Source organism: Harmonia axyridis, chromosome 3 (assembly GCF_914767665.1).
Source record: "Harmonia axyridis chromosome 3, icHarAxyr1.1, whole genome shotgun sequence".
Classification (NCBI taxonomy): domain Eukaryota; kingdom Metazoa; phylum Arthropoda; class Insecta; order Coleoptera; family Coccinellidae; genus Harmonia; species Harmonia axyridis.
In genome coordinates, this window is record NC_059503.1 from 1544561 (window position 1) to 1566792 (window position 22232).

Genomic DNA, 22232 nt, shown 5'->3' on the forward strand with positions numbered 1-22232 from the left:
TCATCTCAAAAATTCGCTTCACCTGATTATGCAACGGATCCTCAACCTCTCCAGGCCATATTATCGAAACCACCATTATCCAGCCATAATTTGGAGGTACCAAACCATTTCCGATGCTAATTTCTGGCATTAAAAAAACCACCATACCTTAACCAAACAAGAATGATTGAGATATCATCTCGTACGACCGCATAGAATTAGAGGTGTCATCCCTCCAGGCTCTGTGGTTCCTTCGGCGAGTCGCGCTGTAATCAGAGAGAAGCAATCACACATCTCTTAACAGTCTTCTATGTCGGTTATGCTGGTGCGGGCGCACATTCGTGTTAGTGGTCGATACAATTGATCGTACACGCACATATTATACGTGAAATTTGAATATTGGCGAAGTGAGTTTTTTTTTAGAATTTTAATTGTTGCTGGCAAGGTTGATGCTTTTGGTGAGCATAGAGTATTTTCGTATTTTTCATAATTTTAGCGTGTCGATGATCGAATTTAAGGGGTTTTTGAGTGATTTTTTCGGGTAGTGGTGTGGGAACACAGACAAATATTTCACTGAGGGTTATTACTCGAAATAATGTCATAGAATGGCTGGAAAATCGCTTCCGATTTTATTGGGTGTTTTATAATTGAATGTTTTTAATATTTGAGGAGATTTATCTATGTATTATTTTAAGACGAAATTTCCCATTTTCAATTTATTTTCGATATACAGGGTGCTCAAATTAATTTTTAGAAGGAGGTTGCAAAATTCCCAAAAAACAATGGAATATGATAAGCTACTGTTTTTTGAAAGGAAGAATTGTTTTTTCATGGTTTTTCATTCTGCAAAATGAATTATTTTCAAATAATTGTCATCCACTAAGAAACGATTAGCTTATCATATACTTACTTACAAAACAAATTATACTTTGTTATAGTACGGGAATTTTCTTCTTTTTATCTTGATAAAAACTGAAAATCCAGAAAACTAATATCAAAACTGATTAGAGTTTTAAAATTAGGTAATTTTTCGAAATAAATTTCAAAATCATGAGTAAAGCAAAAACTTATTGATTTAAAATCATGTATACATAATTTTTTTTAAATATGTACATAATATTAAAAAACCCCTCATATTTTAAATAATTTAGCTGCAATGATTTTTTGAAATTCTAATTTTCCTTTGAAATTTCCACAGTTTAACATTAGAATAGTGGATATGAAAAACCCTAGGGTTTTTTATTGTAAAATAAAAAACCCTAGGGTTTTTCATATTTTTTTATTTGACAATAGACTCAACTAACTACTAAAAAAATATATACCAAATAAAATTCCGATTTTTATATTCATAATTCATTACTCTAAAGTCATCGATAGTATGTAGGAGTTGAAAATCCATAGTTATTTCAATTTCATTCTTTCATATCCTTCAGAAATGAATATCATAATTTATTTCGTATTTTGGAGTTTATTAAGATTTTCAGATCAGACTTTTACCCTTAACGCAACATAGAAAACATTTTCAACTGCAAACGGATCGATATTGTTTTCCAAAATTTTCCTAAATAATAAACTGTGACAGTTGTAGTGCTAATTTTTTTTCAATAAATGATGTCGAATGATAGATAAATGAGAACGTACAATTAATAGAGATAACTAGTACCTATATTGTTTGATACAATCTATCTGTAATTTTCATTTTTATATTGAAGAGTTATGTCATCAAATTCATAACCACTCCAGAAAAGATAATATTTAGGTACATCATGAAGATTGAAAAAGATAAGATTTTAATCATGAATTTTTTATAAACGAATTATTTTCCTGAATTTAAAAATTATTGTTTTGATAATGAAAAGATAAGAATTTAAACAAAAAATTTTCAAATTCCAACGGATTTGAAACTTTTGGAATAGTCCTGGAAAGATTCCAAAAATCGACTAAAACAAACTACCTATACTTTTCTCGGAAACAATGGAACATCCAAATTAATACAATTTTTTTATTATTACGTATTGATTATTCTAGTTAGAGGTCAATGAATTTTAAAAATGAAAGAAATTCATTGAAAAACTTATAAGTAATTAAAGAACTACAAAAAAATAATGTTCGAATACGAATTCACACTAATTCCACCTACTGAAGAATATACAATTGCTTTTCAGAAATTAAGATCTGTGATAATTTCACGACAGTAAACAAATACTCATCAAAATTTATGGGTGACCCCCGTATTAATAATTCAATTGAGTGCTTTTCTATTTTCTCATATCATCATTACTACTCGAGCGATTGGACAAAATTATAAAACAATGAACCATTAACTAAGTCTAACTGTGCATACTTAATGTATCTACCATCTATCTTTTAAATTTGAATGGATAAAGTGGAATGTTCGAATTCATTGAATTTCTATAGACGAATTATGCATTCATCCGAGAACGCGCGGATATTCTATGGAAATACGAGAAAATGAAAATAAACTTACGGAAGGCATTCCCGGAAGCTATCTATATGGTCCTAGCTGTCAGTGAACTTTAACTCGATCCAGAGTTTTATTGCAGCAATTAGCACTACACTGGATGAAAATACGGAAATGTACATTATAGCACAACCCCGATCTAAATTGGAGATGTTTGTTATTTCAACATATCAGTAATTGATACTTGTTTATATTTTGAATTGCCAATTACTACTATCTAAAACAAACTGAAAAACCTGTCACAACACAATTTTTTCATCCCAGTTTGCAGTCGATTTACTGCAAACGTCAAATTTTCATCGGGAAGTTCGATGAACTTTAGTAGCACAGAAATGATATCCATATCGTTCTGTGAATATCGAGATCACAGATCGTTGCATCGATCTAATCTGTCTTTCAATTAGCATATAGATAGGATCAAAGAGGAAACCATCGAAACCACAAATTCTATTCAATCGTCAACAGTTAGTTCTAACTAGAGGAACAAGTAATTAAAAGGCAGAATAGGTAACTTTTTAATCACGGCTATTCACGGAATGTTTTGATGTTACGAAACAACAAATGCTAATTCGAAGTGCAGTTGAAAAGTGGAATGTGGAACGCACCGGCGTCGATAAAAAAGAATTCCCAGATGCATTTTCCAATTTCATCTTAAACTTTAAATGGAGAAATCGATTGCGAGGCAATCTTTGCCAGTCTCTCATACCCAAGGCTATTGATTACGATTTTTTTGTTGCTGTTGTTTTATTTATCGATGACAGTTATCGGAACAACTGATTTTTCTAAGAGATGCTAATTGGGGATTGGATTAATTAATTTATCTGGTTCAAACCTCATTAAAAGAACATAGAATCTCTTGTATTGCTTCCAACTTCTACAGATAACCGATTTATGAAAGAAGCATTGTCCAGATTCGTGATCAATTGTCCATTTCCAGAATTATATTTCAAATCAACCGGAAAATATTAGATTTAGAAAGAATTTTAGTAGGGTTCAGTGTCGTAACGTCGGGCAAAAGAAAAGCTTCTTTCAGAATCAAAATAGATTTTTTTCGCAACCGTCGAAAATAACCAATCTATCAACGTCATTTCATATTTTTGATGTTGTATAGGGTGTTTTTTTTTCGAGGTATATAACTTGGAGTTGGCATTACTGTTCAAGATGGCAACCGATTTTACAGCTGTCAAGTGATTTATTCTCAATTTGCTTTGGTTATTCATCATGAATAGACTCACGACTGAACAACGCTTGCAAATAGTGCAATTTTATTTCGAAAATAATGGTTCTGTGCGGAATACGTATCGCGCACTACGTCCATTTTATTTTATTTAGCGATGAAGCGCACTTCTGGTTGAATGGTTACGTCAACAAACAAAACTGTCGCATTTGGAGTGAAGTTAATCCTCAAGTGTATGTCAAAACACCGTTACATCCAGAAAAACTGACTGTTTGGTGCGCTTTATGGGCTGGTGGAATCATTGGTCCGTACTTCTTCAAATACGATGATGGCCAGAACGTTACAGTCAATGGTGATCGGTATAGAGCCATGATTACTAACTTTTTCATTCCTGAATTGAACAACCATGATGTCCAGGAGCTGTGGTTCCAACAAGACGGCGCAACATGTCACACAGCTCGAGCCACAATCGATTTATTGAAAGACACGTTTGGTGACCGCCTAATTTCACGTTTTGGACCTTTGAATTGAGCTCCAAGATCTTGTGATTTAACACCGCTAGAATACTATCTGTGGGTCTATGTAAAGTCATTAATCTATGCGGATAAGCCACAAACCCTTGACCATTTGGAAGACAACATTCCCCGTGTTATTGCCGATATACGGCCACAAATGTTGGAAAAAGTAATTGAAAATTGGACGTCCAGATTGGACTACATCTGAGCCAGTCGTGGCGGTCATATGCCAGAAATCATATTTAAAATGTAATACGACAAGATTATCTTGCGGATAAATAAAATTCATGTCAATCGAATAATCCATCGTTGTTTTATTGCAATTTGAAGTTCTATAGCTCTAAAAAAAACACCCTTTAGTTACTTCAACAGACGTCCGGACAAAAAATGACGTCAAAGGAAAAGTAAAGTAAATATTAATTCAACTTTTGAACTTTATTAACGATAATTATCGATGGTAAAATTACAATCATTTCAAATTTTGCCGCGCTCCTAATTTTCAAGACTCAGTACTAAAGTTAAGCTTTGAATAACTTTGCCAATTATTCCGCTGAATTTTCAATTTTTTTTCGCTTTGACAGCCACATAATCGATTACCACAGAAATTAGGTTTTTTGTGTTTCTAAATCTTATCAACTGCGCTGCATTTACTGAATAGTTGCTTAGTTAGATCGTTCGAATGATATTTCCGAAAATATGATGAGTTTATTTGTAAAAAATGTATAAATAATAATAATAATTCACTTCAAAAAGTGAACAGTGATTAATTTCCGATAGCTTGAACGTAAACAAGTACTAAAACCGAAAAACGATTTCGCTCGACCTATAAAAATCAACAAATTTACAACGTACCATCTTACGTAGTTCAAAAATCCCGTTAATTTTTCATATCAGACAACATTCTCCTTCAACTTTCGGAATTATACACAATTTAGATATTTATTAAGTCGAAACCGTTAACTTCGTTCTCATGCACCCCGTTGAGATCGAAACGCAATAATTGAGACCATAGAAATTATAAAATATTATGTCAAAAGTGACCCGGGTGATAAACAAATCATTTTAGGTCCATTCACGTCCTCTCAAAGTCTAAATTTATCGTTGCATGCCCCATTTGTAACAAATTTATTAGAGTTTCACGCTTCGGGAGCAACACCTTTGCCGAAACCTTTATGGTAGCCGTAAGTCCCGGCATGCCAGTGGGGAGGGATCTAAAGCACCCTTCCCCCTATTCAAAACACACTTTACCTTGACATTTTTATGAACTCTCTTAATTTAGATGGGGGACGGTACTTAAGGAAAACCACAGAAATTGAACGCGGACTAATCCCTGTTATGTTCTTCCTTTGTGTTCGGAAAGTGACAACGATTTACAGCAATAAATATGATGTACAGGGTGAGACGATGGCCCTTTAGGAATTAATATGCTCGTAAAAATGAACACGCTGTGTTGATAAAGAATCGTTGATTTTATTTCAAGTTGTCCACCTTTAAACGTTACTTCAATAAAGTAGGAAAGATTTATATGTTGAAAAAAAACAACAACCGCAGTATTCTGAGATCTAAAGCTACTTCCAGGTTATTGTGATTTCGGCCGGCTGAACAAAAAGTCCTCGTTTCAATAAACGAGCGCTCAAAAATGTCCTATTACTTACTGTCCAATCTATCATGAGGGCTGGGATGATATCATAGAACACGATCTGTTAAAACTCAGATATCACAGAATACGATCTGTCGGAATTGAAATGGGGTGTGACCAGCCTCCTACTATATAATTGCTACTTCCTCGAATAAATTACAATGTAAGGCGCTCTCACTTATTAGTAAAAACATGTTACGATTTCAATTGGAGCTGATAAACATGTGTTGGAATGATGGATAGTCACCATAAACTTTTTTCTCTGAATGGAAATTAGTACATCGGGTTATAAAAGCGGTTAGTTCGAACGCTACGTTTGTCATAAAAAAACTTTATGAGCTATCGGGCGATTCTATGGAACTTGGTTGATTTTCTATGGTAATAATATATTTGTAGGGGCGCCATCTAATTCTTTATATTCCACTAAAATTGATTCGGATTGGATCGTAAATAAGCTATTACTTTTCTTTTCAGACAGTTTAGCCTAATTATGTTTCCCCACATTTTCATAGAACACTAAAATTTGTTATAGTGTACCTATACATGAAAGACATTTTTAATGAAAAGTATATAAACTAAACGATTTTGAAAAGAAACAACAAAGAGATGCACAGCAGGCTACAGCTGGAAAAATATTGGGTGTTTTTTTTTGAGGTATATAACTTAAAGTTGGAATTACTGTTCAAGATGGCGACCGATTTAACAGCTGTCAAGTAATTTATTCTCAGTTTGGCTTGGCAATTCATCATGAATATACTCGCGCCTGAACAACGCTTGCAAATAGTGCAATTTCATTTCGAAAATAATGGTTCTGTGCGGAATACGTATCGCGCACTGCGTCCATTTTATTTTGTTTAGCGATGAAGCGCACTTCTGTTTGAATGACTACGTCAACAAACAAAACTGCCGCATTTGGAGTGAAGCTAATCTTCAAGTGTATTTCGATACACCGTTGCATCCAGAAAAACTGACTGTTTGGTGCGCTTTATGGGCTGGTGGAATCATTGGTCCGTACTTCTTCAAAAACGATGATGGTCAGAACGTTACAGTCAATGGTGATCGGTATACAGCCACGATTACTAACTTTTTCATTCCTGAATTGAACAACCATGATGTCCAGGAGCTGTGGTTCCAACAAGACGGCGCAACATATCACACAGCTTGTGCCACAATCGATTTATTGAAAGACACGTTTGGTGACCGCCTAATTTCACGTTTTGGACCTGTGAATTGGCCTCCAAGATCTTATGATTTAACACCGCTAGACTACTTTCTGTGGGGCTATGTAAAGTCATTTCTATGCGGATAAGCCACAAACCCTTGACCATTTGGAAGACAACATTCACCGTGTTATTGCCGATATACGGCCACAAATGTTGGAAAAAGTCATCGAAAATTGGACGTCCAGATTGGACTACATCCGAGCCAGCCGTGGCGGTCATATGCCAGAAATCATATTTAAAATGTAATGCCACAAGATTATCTTGCGGATAAATAAAATTCATGTCAATCGAATAATCAATCGTTGTTTTATTCCAATTTAAAGTTCTATAGCTCTAAAAAAAACACCCTTTACATTCATAAAAATGATCGTATAAATAGAAATAATAATCCGACAAGTTTTGAGCTCGTTATTTCTTCAAACCTTCGGGAAATTTATTGAATTCTTTGCGGTTCGTGATTCAAATTAAATAAATGATGATAGATGGAGGATTCTACTCGAAAACAGTTAATTTTCTTTATTACACTATATTTATTCCGGATTATATAGGGTGGCTCAAATGAAACAGTCCAGTCGAATATTTCTGGAAAAAACTTACTGAAACACCTGGCAGGTCTTTTTTATATCGACCAATCTATTTATCAAATTACCTTCTTTATTTCGATCCAGTCAAATCCTTTTCGAATACCCTCCGTATATTCATTCATAGAATAAGCTCTAATGGGAACATAGAGCTGGGGCTGTTGAAAATTACCCTTGATTGTTTGATGACACGAGTAGCTAAATCAACTGAATACCCATTTGAAATCCAATCTTCAGACAAAATATTTGCATATCCTGTGTCAAGGAACCCGCAGCATACTTGATGAGATTCACCCGACGATCTGATCAAGAAGCGGATGACAATTGTTTATTTACACGTTGCAAGATTCACAAACCGGCTATAAATATAGTTATTTGGACGGTGGTGTGAATGTCAAGGAACGCGTCCTGTCTTCAGCGAGGGGAAGAAACAATAACTGATTGCATCCGAAGTGGACACGAGTCAAATTTTAATCGACCCGAACGGAAATAAAAATGGAAATTAAAATTGTTTTCGACGTGGCACTGTCATACAAATCGATCGTATTTTTGGGAATGACCATAGAGGTATTCATAGAATTATTTTTTATGTGTCATTGTTAGAGCACAGATTTGCGACTGGAATTATTCATGTGAGCTGTCAGAAACTCGCGAATTTCATTAATATCGTTAAAATGAGGCAATTCGATTTGTGACAGTAACCAGTTAGTCTCGTATTATTATCGGATTTGTACGTACCGTGAAACCAATAAGATCCATTACAAGTACTATCGGATTAAGTGTAAAGCGACTATAAATTTCCTAGAAAACAATCCAATATTTGCAGCAAGTTTTTATGCGGTTAACCATTGCGTACTTCATGTCAATGGATAATATTTGCGGAATCACGATTCAAGATCTGCAAAAACTCGTTAGCTTCTGGCTTGATGAAATCTCCTAATGGACAGTTTTTCTCTTTTATACCAATTGAATATCTGGACGCCAGATAATACGTATAGAGAATGTTGAGAGCAAATTGTTTAGCGTCATAAACTTTATGGTTCGTCATAGAATGTGGAAGCGATGAATGAATAATTCAATGATTATGGTTTCTCTCACTTTGAAAATTGCTTTGGCCGTATCTCAGCTCGTCAAAAATAGATATCAGATTGTTCTACAGGATTTAATATAATAATGGCATATATTGAAAATTTCAATCGTGCATTTATTGAATTCATAGGTTTTCTCGTTTCCACAAGATAATTGTTCAAAATAAGTGATAAATCCTTGTGTTAAAAGTATCACGTTATTTTAAAGGGTGTCTTTTTAGAGCTTTAGAACTTTAAATTGCAATAAAACAACGATGGATTATTCGATTAACATGAATTTTATTTATCCGCAAGATAATCTTGTGGCATTACATTTTAAATATGATTTCTGGCATATGACCGCCACGGCTGGCTCGGATGTAGTCCAATCTGGACGTCCAAATTTCGATGACTTTTTCCAACATTTGTGGCCGTATATCGGCAATAACATGGCGAATGTTGTCTTCCAAATGGTCAAGGGTTTGTGGCTTATCCGCATAGACCAATGACTGTACATAGCCCCACAGAAAGTAGTCTAGCGGTGTTAAATCACAAGATCTTGGAGGCCAATTCACAGGTCCAAAACGTGAAATTAGGCGGTCACCAAACGTGTCTTTCAATAAATCGATTGTGGCACGAGCTGTGTGACATGTTGCGCCGTCTTGTTGGAACCACAGCTCCTGGACATCATGGTTGTTCCATTCAGGAATGAAAAAGTTAGTAATCATGGCTCTATACCGATCACCATTGACTGTAACGTTCTGGCCATCATCGTTTTTGAAGAAGTACGGACCAATGATTCCAACAGCCCATAAAGCGCACCAAACAGTCAGTTTTTCTGGATGTAACCGTGTTTCGACATGCACTTGAGGATTATCTTCACTCCAAATGCGGCAGTTTTGTTTGTCGACGTAGCCATTCAACCAGAAGTGAGCTTCATCGCTAAACAAAAGAAAATGGACGTAGTGCGCGATACGTATTCCGCACAGAACCATTATTTTCGAGTATTTGCAAGCGTTGTTCAGGCGTGAGTCTATTCATGATGAAATGCCAAACCAAACTGAAAATAAATCACTTGACAGCTGTTAAATCGGTAGCCATCTTGAGCAGTAATGCCAACTTAAAGTTATATACCTCGAAAAAAACACCCGTTATGTTTTAACGGATTGTAATTTTGCAAATCAGTTGACTAATTATAACTCAATATACAGGGTGTGAGTGAATAAGTGTGACAAACTTCAGATTGTGATTCTGCATAAAACAATAATTACAGTTTGCTATAGATTCTGACTTCAGTTCTTTTCTATTTTTTTTTTGTCATCAGTTATAAATGCCTCTAGTTCATCTTTCTCATACATAATCCTGATGCACGTTTGGTGTAAGCAGATAGGTCGACGTAAGGATTAAAATCTCCAAATTCCTTAAAAGGTGATACAGCTGTCTGGCCCAATATTTTTTACAGGAAATCCTACTAATACCGCAGCTTAAATGGGCTTCCAAAACTTTCCCTCATTCTTCCAAATAATAGGTACGGTATGTTTAAGAAAACAAATGTCAAGTAACGCATTAAACGGACAATTCATCTAATAGAGTTAAATGTTTATTTATATTCAACTACAACGCTACAGCGTGCGCCTAAAAAGAAAGGAACGTAGGATAAATGACTTTTCTCGAGGCGTTGAGCAGACAGTGTGAGTGTACGCTTTGTTTTGACTGATTGTAGCAAGTGTTTCTGGATTTCTCCTCTTAATTGGAATTTTTCGGATTGTGTAAATGCCCAACCAACATTCTCAACGATCCTTGCTATACGGTATCTGTTGAGTTGATTGGACTCATCATCATTTACTTTTTTTTTGCTAAATATTTATAGAGAATAATACGGACCGTTAATTTATTCTGTGCTCAAATTTAAATAACCATAGAAGATTCTAAAATGGTAACAACACAAGTTTTACGAAGGAATGCATCGTTTAACCTTTGAATTTTATTTGAAATAATGAATTGTAATAGCTAGTTGCACCATTTGCCTAAACATTGATTAATTTTCTGATTTCTCAAGAGAAATCAGAATGTAATCAATGTTTAAATTTTAATCAATGTTCACGCGAATGGTGCAGCTGGCCAAAAACCTCCTAAACCTATTAGAATTTGATTTCTTGATTTGAAATGTAAATATCCAATTTCTTTACTACAAATACGTCTATTAGAAAATCAGGAGATGAAGCTAAAGTTGATTTTTTTCAGACTTCAGACACCTACTCAAGACCAGATGCTCAATCTAAGTTCATACCTTGTAATGGTTATTGTCGTTCTTGACCACACCATAGGATCACCTTTGAACGGTCCTTGTGCTTCCAACGAAGAATGTGGCACTTTTGATACACATTGCGTAAATGGTACATGTTTATGTAGGGACAACTTTATTACAGTTTACGACAGTTGCGTTCACGGTAAGATAATTAAAGCTTTCTTGTTTAATATTAGGGAATTTCTATATTCCCAATATTTCTAATCTTTGAAAGATTATCGAAAAAATGAACTTCACAATTACTTGACAAATCACAATATTGGGAATATCGATGTTACTGTCATCGAAGTTTTGTGATCTAATAAATATTTATGTTCCATTCTTCTCTGTGTCAGATTCTTCGAAATCTATGATATTTCAATTCCTTTCCGGACCACAGACATTTCACTCATTTGAATTCGAAATCAAGTAGTACAGCCAGTTAGCAATATTCCCAAGAATCTGACGTATGAATTCATCTCTGTTGATTCTGAGTAATCGCTTCTTGAATCGACGCGACAACTCAATAGAATCCATTCAACGTAATAAGAAAGAAATCTTCTTTTTGCAGTTGCCTCGGAATCTATAGAGTGTACTAGGAAAGAACAATGCCATTCCTTATTAGGCAATAAGAGCACTTGCAAGAATAGGAGATGCGTCTGCAGGCCGTTCCATCACTTACACAAAAAGCAATGCGTGAAAAACAAGGGTATTGCGAGCTAATCTAGTCGGTAGGATGGTGAAAACTGATCTTCATTTTATTTCTAGATTTACACGATATCTGCGAACATGATCACCAGTGTTATTGTGGACAAGATTGCGTGGAGAGAATTGGATGTATGAACCACAAGTGTACCTGTAAGGAAGGATACAAAACGTACAGTACCAGGAGATGTATAGGTAAATAATTCAATAGTTTATTAATTACTGGTTATCCAGTAGACATACTTCCAGAAATTTCTTTTTTATTTCTGTGCAGAGCAACTGATCATCAGAAATATAATGATCAAAAAAACATAATGCTCAATTACATATGAAATCTAAAATTTATATTGAACGCTTAGACATGCAGCTTTTGAATATCGAATTTCTGAATTTCATATTAAATTTTCTTTCCAATGCAGCACAACTTTTGTGGATCAAGAATGATATCTTTCAAGTAGACGTCAACTTGACATAACCTTAAAAAAAATTACCTATACGAACGTCTAGTGTCAAATAAACCAGTTCGGCTATGTTAATGAATTGCATTTCTTGTTTCAGGAATAGTCAGAACTTGCAAAAAAACGCCATTCCTTCTTGACAGTTAAATTATTTTTAAATTTTATTTTTTATTTGTTGATTTTAACGATGTTCTAAAAGTTATTCTGCTATTCCTGATGCAGTAAAACGTAACTAATTAAAAATCTTAAAATGTGATTCAAATTTCGAAGTTAGATCCATTATAAATTGACAAGACTATAACATAAGCCTACAAAAAAATTAATTCTACACCCAATTGGTAAAATTGGCATGAAATTGAAAGATTAATGAAATTTTTTCCACAGTGGATCCATTGTTTCCTGTTGAAACACCACCAATAGCCGTGATGCAATCTCCAGTGGCAGTTCAGTCCAGTGCAGCTTTAAAAAATGTTTCTATTTTATTGTATATACTTCTATTTTTATATTTGTAAATAAATATTTTGTACATAAAAATATCTTTATTAATTCTAAAAAATTAATATTTACATAATAATCAATATCCAAATTTTTCATTGAGTTTAGTTTTTCCGTCTCCTGTTTGATCTTTAGGGGGTACCCACATGTTGTAGTCTTCTTTTTTGGCGTCTTCCTCATAACCTTTTCGCTTTTCTATTTCTGCCTTTTCCACCCTTTGCTGAATTCTTCTTTGATTTTTCTTCCTTTTTGTTGCATCATCTGTTGTATTTTCCATGTTAGTCGTAGGTTTAACCTTACCAGAATCGTTATTTACAACCTAAAAAAGAAATTTTTATTATTGTTTGTAACCACGAAATTTACAAATGAAAACCTAAAAAAAATGTTCATTTGAAAACGAAATTTTCAGATGCTCACCTCAGACTTTTCAGTAACTTCCAATTCAATTTCTTTTAAGTCTTCTAGTATTGTTTCCTCTGCTTTTTTGACAATTGAAAATAGTTTCTCCAAATTCTGTTTTTTGCTTTTTGGTTCACATGAACAAGAAATTCGCTCAGATAATTTTTCAACTCTATCATATATCCCATTACAAAGGTTTCTTATTTCATCTGCAATATCAAAAATCTATAGTAATCTGATCTGAGATCACACAGAACAAAATTTGAACCATAGGCAATACCATTCTTGATAAATTTACCCACCTTTAAATGGAAGTTTCCTCAACTCCTCACTAGTCTTCAGTTTGACTTCCTCGACTAATTTGGGTTTAATTAGACCAAATTCCGATTTTTCTTCTGAATCTTCCTCAACGACAGCTATACTTTCAATGTTCTCTGGTTCACAAACGTCATCCACGTTCTTATCTGTGTTCGAATCCTCTCTGTCAATTTCTTCTTCTTCATCCTCTTCCATTCTATCGACAGTCGTTGTTTTCTGCTGAACCACAACCGGTACCTTCTTCCTTTTTCCAAACACAGGAAGTACCTTGCTCTTATTGCTCTGACCTGCAGCATCAGTGGAGTATTTAGCTACCAGAGGCGGCATACTAGCCGGTTTCGCTATGTTCACCAACTTGATAACCTTGGCGTGTTCCTGTTTGAGCTTGGCCAGCTCAACCTTGAGCTTGCTGATGGCGGTCTTGTCTGGTTTGGAGTCCTTCAGGTCCTTCATGAAGGCATCCAAAGAGTCTTCTTCAGATGGGGCGCTGTTCGATTTCTTGGCTTTCTCTTGAGCTTCCAACAGCTGTTTTTCCATCTTATTGACGGAGTCTGCGAGCTCGCGCTCTTTCTCCATCTGAAAACGACGAAAGAGGGCGTTGAAAGCGGGTCTATAATTTTATTTTCAGATTTCACTGAAATCGGATGAGAATCGTAGAACACATACACACACAGACGCAACAAAAATTGTTCAGAAATGCATTTTGCTAGAGGGAATTTTGAAATCCAAATGCATATGCTTTGTTTTCGAGATACTGGGTATTTCTTCTAGATCTACTTTTTTGTGGTGAGTATACCAGTTTATCGAATCTATATTGATCTTTGCTAAAGATTGGGTGAATAAGTACCAAAACCAATACATTACTAGAGAATTGGTTGAATTGTTTTTATCGAGAGCGGTAGCAAATACTATAAAACTACAAGAAACCAAAGTTTCTTTTTACATTTTTCTGAAGCAACCAGTGGTCCATCAAAAAAAAAAAGGAGGAAAGAAACGGCCACTGTTCCAGAAAAATTATCACCCTGTAGATTAGCATATCACATGATGAAAACTTTGATTTGGAATATCTATGCCAAATTAAAGCTAAATATCCTATGAAGGGAAGGTGCTATGAGAAGGAAACTTGAAAAAAAATCAAACTTTCACACCTCAATCATTACAAAAATAAAGGAGTACAAGAAACATTCTGTACTTTAAAAACAAAGAGTTTGTTTATAGGACTTCTTCTTTCCTCAAAATGATCCGAGGAATCTGTCATTTACGTTTGCTCCTCCAATTTAGGAACACACGAACAAAAACTTAAAAGCCCTAATATTCAATTAATTTCGAATTTTTTTTTTATTTAATTTCTTTCAACAGTTTTCTTGAATTTTATTGGGTCAAAAAGATGTGAACGACGAATATTACCAAACGGTGAAAAAGCATTGAAGCGCTCATTCATTTATGCGTCAATTAAATATAGCGGAAATCGTAAATGTCATTACTATAAAATCAAATCAACCATAGAATCCCCTCAAACGGTTACGTCATCGTAGTTCATCCCAACACCGACCTTCGAACCACAGAACTTCAAATCCCAGCGATCCGAACTACGCCCCGCTTCGAACTAAAACCCTCCCACTCAAACTGCGCAGGTCCGTACCGTATCGATTCAAAATACACCCTGCTCTCTCTCGTCCCGTCCTCTCCCAAAACAAAGCTTTAATTGACGTCCGTCGTTCCGTCATGCCAAACAGCTAACAACCATGAATCGCCTACTCTTGAAACTACTAGCAATATCGGCTGTAGCCTCAGCCGGCAAAGAATCCCTCTACAAAAAACAATTTCCTCCTTGTAAGTCGTGCAAGGTGTTCGTCGACAGCTTCAACAAGAACCAGAAGGCCAAGACGCCTGAGAAGCTCTGTCTGGATGTGGTGGAAGGTAGGGACCAGTGTCTCTCCTTCGCTGAGCAACACTCAGAGGCTTTGAACCGGTGGTGGTCGGAGGAGAAGCAGAAAGAACAACCTTCCGACGTGTTCCGCCACTTCTGCATCGAAGAGGTTAAGTTGTGCTGCCCGGAGAACCATTACGGACCGGACTGCGTGCAATGTGAAGGTTACCCCGACGACGTGTGTCACAACAACGGCAAGTGCAAAGGGGCTGGCACCAGGAAGGGAAATGGTGGTTGTCATTGCGACGAAGGTTATGGGGGTGACAGGTGTGACAGTTGCTTATCAGGATACTTCGTGGCGTATCAGGACGACAAAAAACTGCTGTGCACCGGGTGAGTGTAACCTAACCTGGTAACCTAACTTAGTAAGAATTGGGAATTCTCCTTAGAATGGAAATTGAGTATATTTTGTGGAATATCGTTAAGAGGGATTACCACCACGCGGTTTTTCGCGTAGCAGTCAAAATTTGGTACCCATTCATTTCCTCTCTGGCGCTCCTGCAATGACCAAACTTTGTACATTCACATTATCTTCTTTCTTTTTTCGAAACAATTAAGTAGGAGGCAGCCCTGTACGACGATTCTCACGAAATTATAATTCTACCTCTTTTGTAATGATTTTTCGTAGGTTTTTTTTGACGAATATCTTAAAAATATAACGGTGCTTCGTGCAAAGAACAAATCATAAGGCGTATTTTGCGAAAAACGAAAAGTTACTATTTCTTTTCTTCATTCGCAAATTAAAAATATTTATTTTCTTCCATGTAAATTATTGTTTAAGAAAAACCCCATAAAAATCGGTGATTTGGAAGAAGAGATATCTTTAATTTTGTTTTGAACTGAGCAACACGTGGTGGTTTTCCCTCTTAAAACGTCACATTTCATACATATCAGTAACAGTTAACATAAGTGAAAGTTAATGAAGGTCCTCTATACGCTCTATTAGTGATGACGTCACACACCGCCATTTTTGGTTCTCCTGTCAGTGTACAGAATCCAAACAAACAAATTGTCATTCAAATTAGTACGTTGTCATTGAAGAAATTGGCTTATTTTAATAAATAAGATTATTTGAGGAACGATTTTACTATTAATTGATGGACAGAAAGCACGAGATTAATGCCAGTAAGTTCGAAGTTGAAGTTCAACTAATAAATACGGCTTTATACAAAATCTGGGGAATGGTACAGAATTCAACCTTACTGGTATTAACCTCGTTCCTTCTGTCTATCAATTAATACTGAAATCGTTCCTCAAATACTCTTATTTATGAAAATAAGCCAATTCCTTCAACGACACCGTACTAATTTGAATGACAATTTATTTGTTTGGATTCCGAACACTGACAGGAGAACCAAAAATGGCGGTGTGTGACGTGACACTAATAGAGCGTATATCGGAACTTTATGAGGAAGGACACTTCAAACATTCTTCTAACCTCAAATTTGGTTTATATAAAACGTTTAATTCGCAAAGAAGAGAACTGACGGAAAACCAGACTTTACTTTCGTTTATGAAACTGGTCCTTAATGGCACCTTTAAACTATGCGGCTAGTCTCACCATTGCGGCCGACCGCAACCGCAGTGTCTAGCCGCATAGAAAAAAAAACCATCTCCAACTATTCAACCAAATTTTTTCCCACCAGCTGCCACCCAGCATGCAAAGGTCCCTGCAACGGTCCAGGCCCCGAAGGGTGCGAAGTCTGCAAAACCGGCTGGCTCACCGACAAGGACAAGGGCTGCCTGGACGTCAACGAGTGCGCCGCTCCCAAACCGCCCTGCCGCATCGACCAGTTCTGCGTCAACAACGAGGGCTCCTTCAAGTGTCTAGCATGCGACCCGTCCTGTCACTCTTGCACCGGCGACGGTCCGGACATGTGCAACCGGTGCGCCAAGGGTTTCGTGCTCAACGACGGCATGTGCGTCGACGCGGAACGCGAGAGTAGACTGCGTCACGTGTACGTCACGCGGTATCTGACGTATCTCGGGCTGTGCGTGGCCACGTGCATCATCTTCAACAAGAACACCGTGCTGGCCGCTATCATTGGCATCGTGGTGGCCGTCTACATATCGACGTCGGAATACGTGCTGAACACCAATCCGACGCCGAAGACGGACGGACTGGCGCAGAGGATAATGAACAAGATCACGAGCTGAGCCTAGTGACGTTTTGGTGATCGGCGAGGACAACAGATGGCGCGGACGGTCGCGTGACTTTGTACAGGCAGTGACGTGAAAGGCGGTCCCGTTTTTCTATTGGTAGGAAGTCCAGCATGCTCCGCCTATTGTCAAATTGTTTGAGGTTAGGGTAACGTTTATGTTAGGTCCAGTTCTATAATCCATGCGAAAAGGCTCCTTTTGGTAGAGACCTATTCATTAGAATGTCACCTTAGAAGGGAGTTTCAAAGTGGCTTCCTTTTATGCGTAACTGACAAGTTTTCTAGGGTTGGCTATTATGAGAACTAGTGATTTATTGCTTGCATCTGGTAATATTTCATAGAAATTGAAATTTTGATGGACTTTAATTTCGATAATGGAACTGGCCTTTAACAAGAGAATACAAAGAATTAGTTTTGAAAGCTACAAAAGATCAATTGAAAAATTCATGAAATGGAAGTTCAATATGATGTATAATATTTGGCACTATAAAAAAAATAGACTTTTATATTGACATCCTCATCATTAGACTTCTTAGATTAATTAAAACTTTTAAGTTTTAATTAATCGAGTTTTCGAAGCTTTTAAGAGCATTGTACATTTAACGACATACTTTTTTTGTCAGTTAGATTATCGTTCTAAGAAGCAAACTAAAGTTTGCTGTACATTTTGACAAAAAACGTACTTGAACCACAATTCAAACATTTTGACATATTTAGGACCCCTTGTCGCCACTGTGTCTATTTAGTAATTGCACGTAATGTGATCTTCGTTTTTTATTTCGGTTTTTTATAGAATAACAGAATTAAACGTATTAGTGTCAGCTAATAAGAGGACGAATACACCTATTTTCTATGAGTGTGAGTTTAGTATTATAATAATATATGAAAAACTATATACTAACCTTTTTTTATATAATTGTATTTAGAATTATTATATATTATTATTATCAATTATTAGTCTTGAAATTTGAGTGTTCAACATTCCTTAGTGAAGAAATGTTGTCCATTGGATTCGGATTTCGCGACTAACACAGTGGTCACTCAAACTTTTCAGGAGCTCAGTGACATCATCAGAAATTTGATAGCAATGTATAAAACCCTGGTATTAGAACCAATTTTGTTTAGCTTCTTCTGTGTTGAATTAAAATTTTTCAAAAAAGCAATACCTACTAACTAAACCTAACCAAAATAGATATTTTATTTATTTAAATTTATCATGTTTATTTATCATGAAATTTTTATCAAAAACCAGACAAATCCTTTTTGGTTCTATTAGACAAAAATGTCGGAATATTGTTTTAATTACCATCACAATAAAATTCTCCATTATATTATGTTGGCAGTTGTTGAGAGAAAATTGGTTAATCTATAAAAACTTGAAAACTACATATCTGTTAAAATATCTAAAAGCAATAGTTTTCCAGTGAAATTGTTGTTAAAATTGTAATGAAAAGAAATAAATTAATATCAAAAAGAAATTTTCCTTGGGATAATATACTCTTATAGTCTGTAATCTGTACTCACCAAACTCTCATAGGTTTCTGCCTTCTTAGGATTCTTTGCATTCATTCTTTTTTCTCTTCTCTTTTCTATCTCTCCAGTCCTATCCAGGAATGTGTCATCATCACTGTCATAATAATCATTCTCTGCCCAATCCTTTGCCTTCCTTTTTCTCGATTCTGCAATTTAAAATATTTATCCACCTAACCTCACTTAGATGTTGTGTTCAAACTTACCGTGAACAGCCTGTCTCAACAGCCCATATCTATCCAATATTCTGCAAGCTTCCAAGGCACATTGTACCACAGCTTCTTTCTTTTTACCCTTGTGTATTATTTCAGCGTAGATTGGTCTCCCCTTTTCATCATCAATGGGTAATTCCACTTTACACAGAAACTGTCCCATACCTTGCTCCGAACATTCGTATTCCAAATTCAAACCTTCTCTTTCGAAGAAGCCTCTTAGTGTTTTTTTGGGATCGTCTAGGTATAAGTCCTCATTATTAGACTGCGCAAAAGGGTTTTCCGAAATATCTGTTTCCTCATCCGCATCCTCTCCTGAAAGTTAATTGTTGGTTCATAACCTAACTTAAACTTAACTTGTATTAGGCAGTCTAGATGTGTTGGATGGCAAAACCACAGTTTGTAAGTTAACTAATTTTATTTATGGTTTAGTGCTGTTGGAATTTTATTTCAACTAATACAAACGTACATGATGTACTATCTCTGGATTGCCTACTACCTGCCGCTATATTGAATTTTATTTTTGACAGTTCTCTGGATTACCTAATGCAATAACCTCAAAATATTACCTAATCCCCAATCAATGCCTCTTTCTTCTTCTTTTTTCTTTTTCTCTTCATTCTCTTGTTCAATACGCTGAAGTTCTTCTATTCTTTCTCGTTCCCTTTTCTCTAATTCTTCTTTTCGTTTCTGTTTGAGTTCTGTAACAGATAATTCTGACTCTTGTTCTGTATCTTCCTCAGGTCCATTGAGAAGGTAACTTCTAGTGCTACAACCTAGTTTGAGTATATGACCTACCTGAAATTATATTTTAGAGATAATCTCATAAATATTATTTCCAGATTAAAAAACAAAATTTTATAGAAATCCAAAAGGAGGATACTACTATTATTATTTCCAATGATGAAACTTCGGAATCGTTTGAGAAAAAAATGTTTAACTCCCCTTGGATGTTTTGGATGAATAAAAACAAATACAGCCTGTTGTCCAGATTTCTTCTTGGAAACAATTGGAGCTATTCTCGTGAATTTAGATTTAAAAATCGGATACTATACTCATTTGAACTTCCTGTCTCAAGAACATGATCAATGGATTTTGAAGGCAAAAACTAAAGAATTAAATTGTGAAAAATTCGTATCTACTAAAATCTAAATCTACTAAAATTCGACTACTTGAACAAACTAAACTAAATTTAAAACATATAATGGCGCAATTAATATTTTTTTGAATTTTATAAAGTCTCTTTTCAATCATTTGAATATTCTATGAGATAGGAGGAAATGATGAACCAAAGTGTAAAATTAGCAGTGTTTTATCCAAAATGAGCCACAATGAACAATGTCAACAAGTTTCCACAACAATAGTAAACAAAGAATGTTGTCACCATAGCTTCGAACAAATCTATTGATTAAACATTTCACTGGGCAACCGTATTTGACAGACAAAACGAATTTTAAACATTAATCTGTAAACTCTCAAGACAGAACCATGCAATCTACAGAAAAAGAACTGAAGCAACTGAAAAACCAGGAGTTGAAAGAACCGAAAAACAGTTCAAATAAGGGGAAAAACAAAAAAAGTGCAAAACCCAATGATGAATCTGACGGTGAAGCAGATTCATCGGCTTCTTTTCAGAGAATAAGGGCGCTTTTTAGGAAAACCGAGGAGATGAAGGAAATGGCGAAAGAGAAGAATAAAGATGTCGAGAATCAGTTTGAAAGTCTTCGTGAGAGATTGAATAGCAGCACCAACTTTTTGAATCAAATGAAATCATCTATAGAGAACTTACGATTTTCTTATCAGAGAAAAATCATGGAGCAACAGGAGGAAGATTATGAAGATTATCTCAATAATAAGGAGAAGTACAAAAATAAAGATGAAATGAACAGTTACTTAGAGGAATTAAAAGGAAAGATTGAAACACTTCAGATGACACCAAAAGAACCAATTCAAGAAGATGAGGGGCCCCAAGATTATCAAAGTGCTCTCAAAGATGTCGTGAATAATTTGAAAATCATAGATGAGGGTCTTTATTCTTCTACCAAGAGTTTTGGGAACGAAAAGAAGTAGTAGAAAAAACTACTGTTGAAATTTATAACTTAGTTTGTACACACGTGAAAATCTAAATTTTGTAGTTAATTTTTCACTTTTATATTTGTTCTTCAATGAAAAATACCTTAGGTGAAGAAAATCTATCAGAGAAGATTTATAAATAAAAAAATTAAATGAAGCGCTTACCTGAATTCTAACATACACCCTAGGTCTCAATTTATTCTTATTCAAAAAAGTGCCATGTGTACTACCAAGGTCATAGATGTAAAATCCAACTGCGTGTGTTTCATCTGGTTCAGAACGGTATTGAAGTACAGCATGATACCTTTAATATGTTTGTCATTAGAAGAAAACTATAATAATGATGAAAAATTTACCTTGATATTGTTGGATGCTGCATAGGAATATCACAGTTCGCCAATCTACCAAACACCCAGTATGATTTGTTATTTAAATTTATTGTATCGATAATACTTCCATCTTTTAAAATTTCAAAATTATAACTTTGGGCTGTAGATTTTGGTAGACCTGACCAAATTGGTTCTTTGTACTGTATACTCAAAGTATCAATTTTTGGCGTAGTTTCCGCTAAGAATATAAAATTTCAAATCAATAAAGAATAACTTTATAGCTAAGCATCTTACGTTTTGAAATAACCTCATCTTGAGTGATTTCTGTAATATTTACTGAATCATCAGATGTTTCAAGTGCATCACTATCCGCTGTATGTATGGTTTTCAATTTTTTAGGTAATCGGCCAATTTTTCCGACTAATAGTGGTTTTTTGAATGTGGAAATTACTGTTTTATCGTTGGTTTCATTATCTTTTTTTGATTCATCGTCATTGGTAGTTTTAATAGCTTGATTCAATTTATTTTCCTGTGATTCAGTTCCTATTTCATCGATATCCATAATATACAAATATTTACTAACGAAATTCGAACGAAACAAAAATTTTTAAACATCAACATAACCTAAATAGATGGAGATAGGCAACAACAGCGCCTAATCAGATTATACTCTA

The 22232-nt window shown here is 35.2% G+C and overlaps 3 protein-coding genes across 5 annotated transcripts; 2 read left to right on the forward strand and 1 right to left on the reverse strand.

The window, feature by feature from the left end:
• Positions 1-238: 238 nt before the first annotated feature.
• On the forward strand, positions 239-12649 carry LOC123676643 (tenascin-like). 3 transcript variants are annotated; one of them, XM_045612720.1, is made up of 5 exons: positions 239-386; positions 10908-11113; positions 11522-11659; positions 11719-11850; positions 12498-12649. In XM_045612720.1, the coding sequence occupies exons 2-5, from the start codon at positions 10933-10935 to the stop codon at positions 12623-12625; spliced, it is 579 nt and encodes a 192-aa protein (XP_045468676.1). In that variant the 5' UTR covers positions 239-386; positions 10908-10932; the 3' UTR covers positions 12626-12649. The 3 variants fall into 3 exon arrangements, with proteins under 3 accessions (XP_045468676.1, XP_045468678.1, XP_045468677.1); XM_045612722.1 differs by having other exon boundaries at positions 258-437; XM_045612721.1 differs by lacking the exon at positions 239-386 and adding an exon at positions 10495-10599.
• On the reverse strand, positions 12638-22225 carry LOC123676639 (kanadaptin). Its single transcript, XM_045612715.1, has 9 exons — positions 21853-22225; positions 21586-21796; positions 21395-21533; positions 19726-19954; positions 19151-19471; positions 18939-19093; positions 13310-13901; positions 13026-13216; positions 12638-12927 (listed from the first exon to the last, which is right to left on the reverse strand). Exons 1-9 carry the CDS (start codon positions 22118-22120, stop codon positions 12688-12690), a joined length of 2346 nt encoding a protein of 781 aa, XP_045468671.1. The 5' UTR covers positions 22121-22225; the 3' UTR covers positions 12638-12687.
• On the forward strand, positions 14949-18586 carry LOC123676640 (cysteine-rich with EGF-like domain protein 2). Its single transcript, XM_045612716.1, has 2 exons — positions 14949-15588; positions 16902-18586. Exons 1-2 carry the CDS (start codon positions 15071-15073, stop codon positions 17410-17412), a joined length of 1029 nt encoding a protein of 342 aa, XP_045468672.1. The 5' UTR covers positions 14949-15070; the 3' UTR covers positions 17413-18586.
• Positions 22226-22232: the final 7 nt, after the last annotated feature.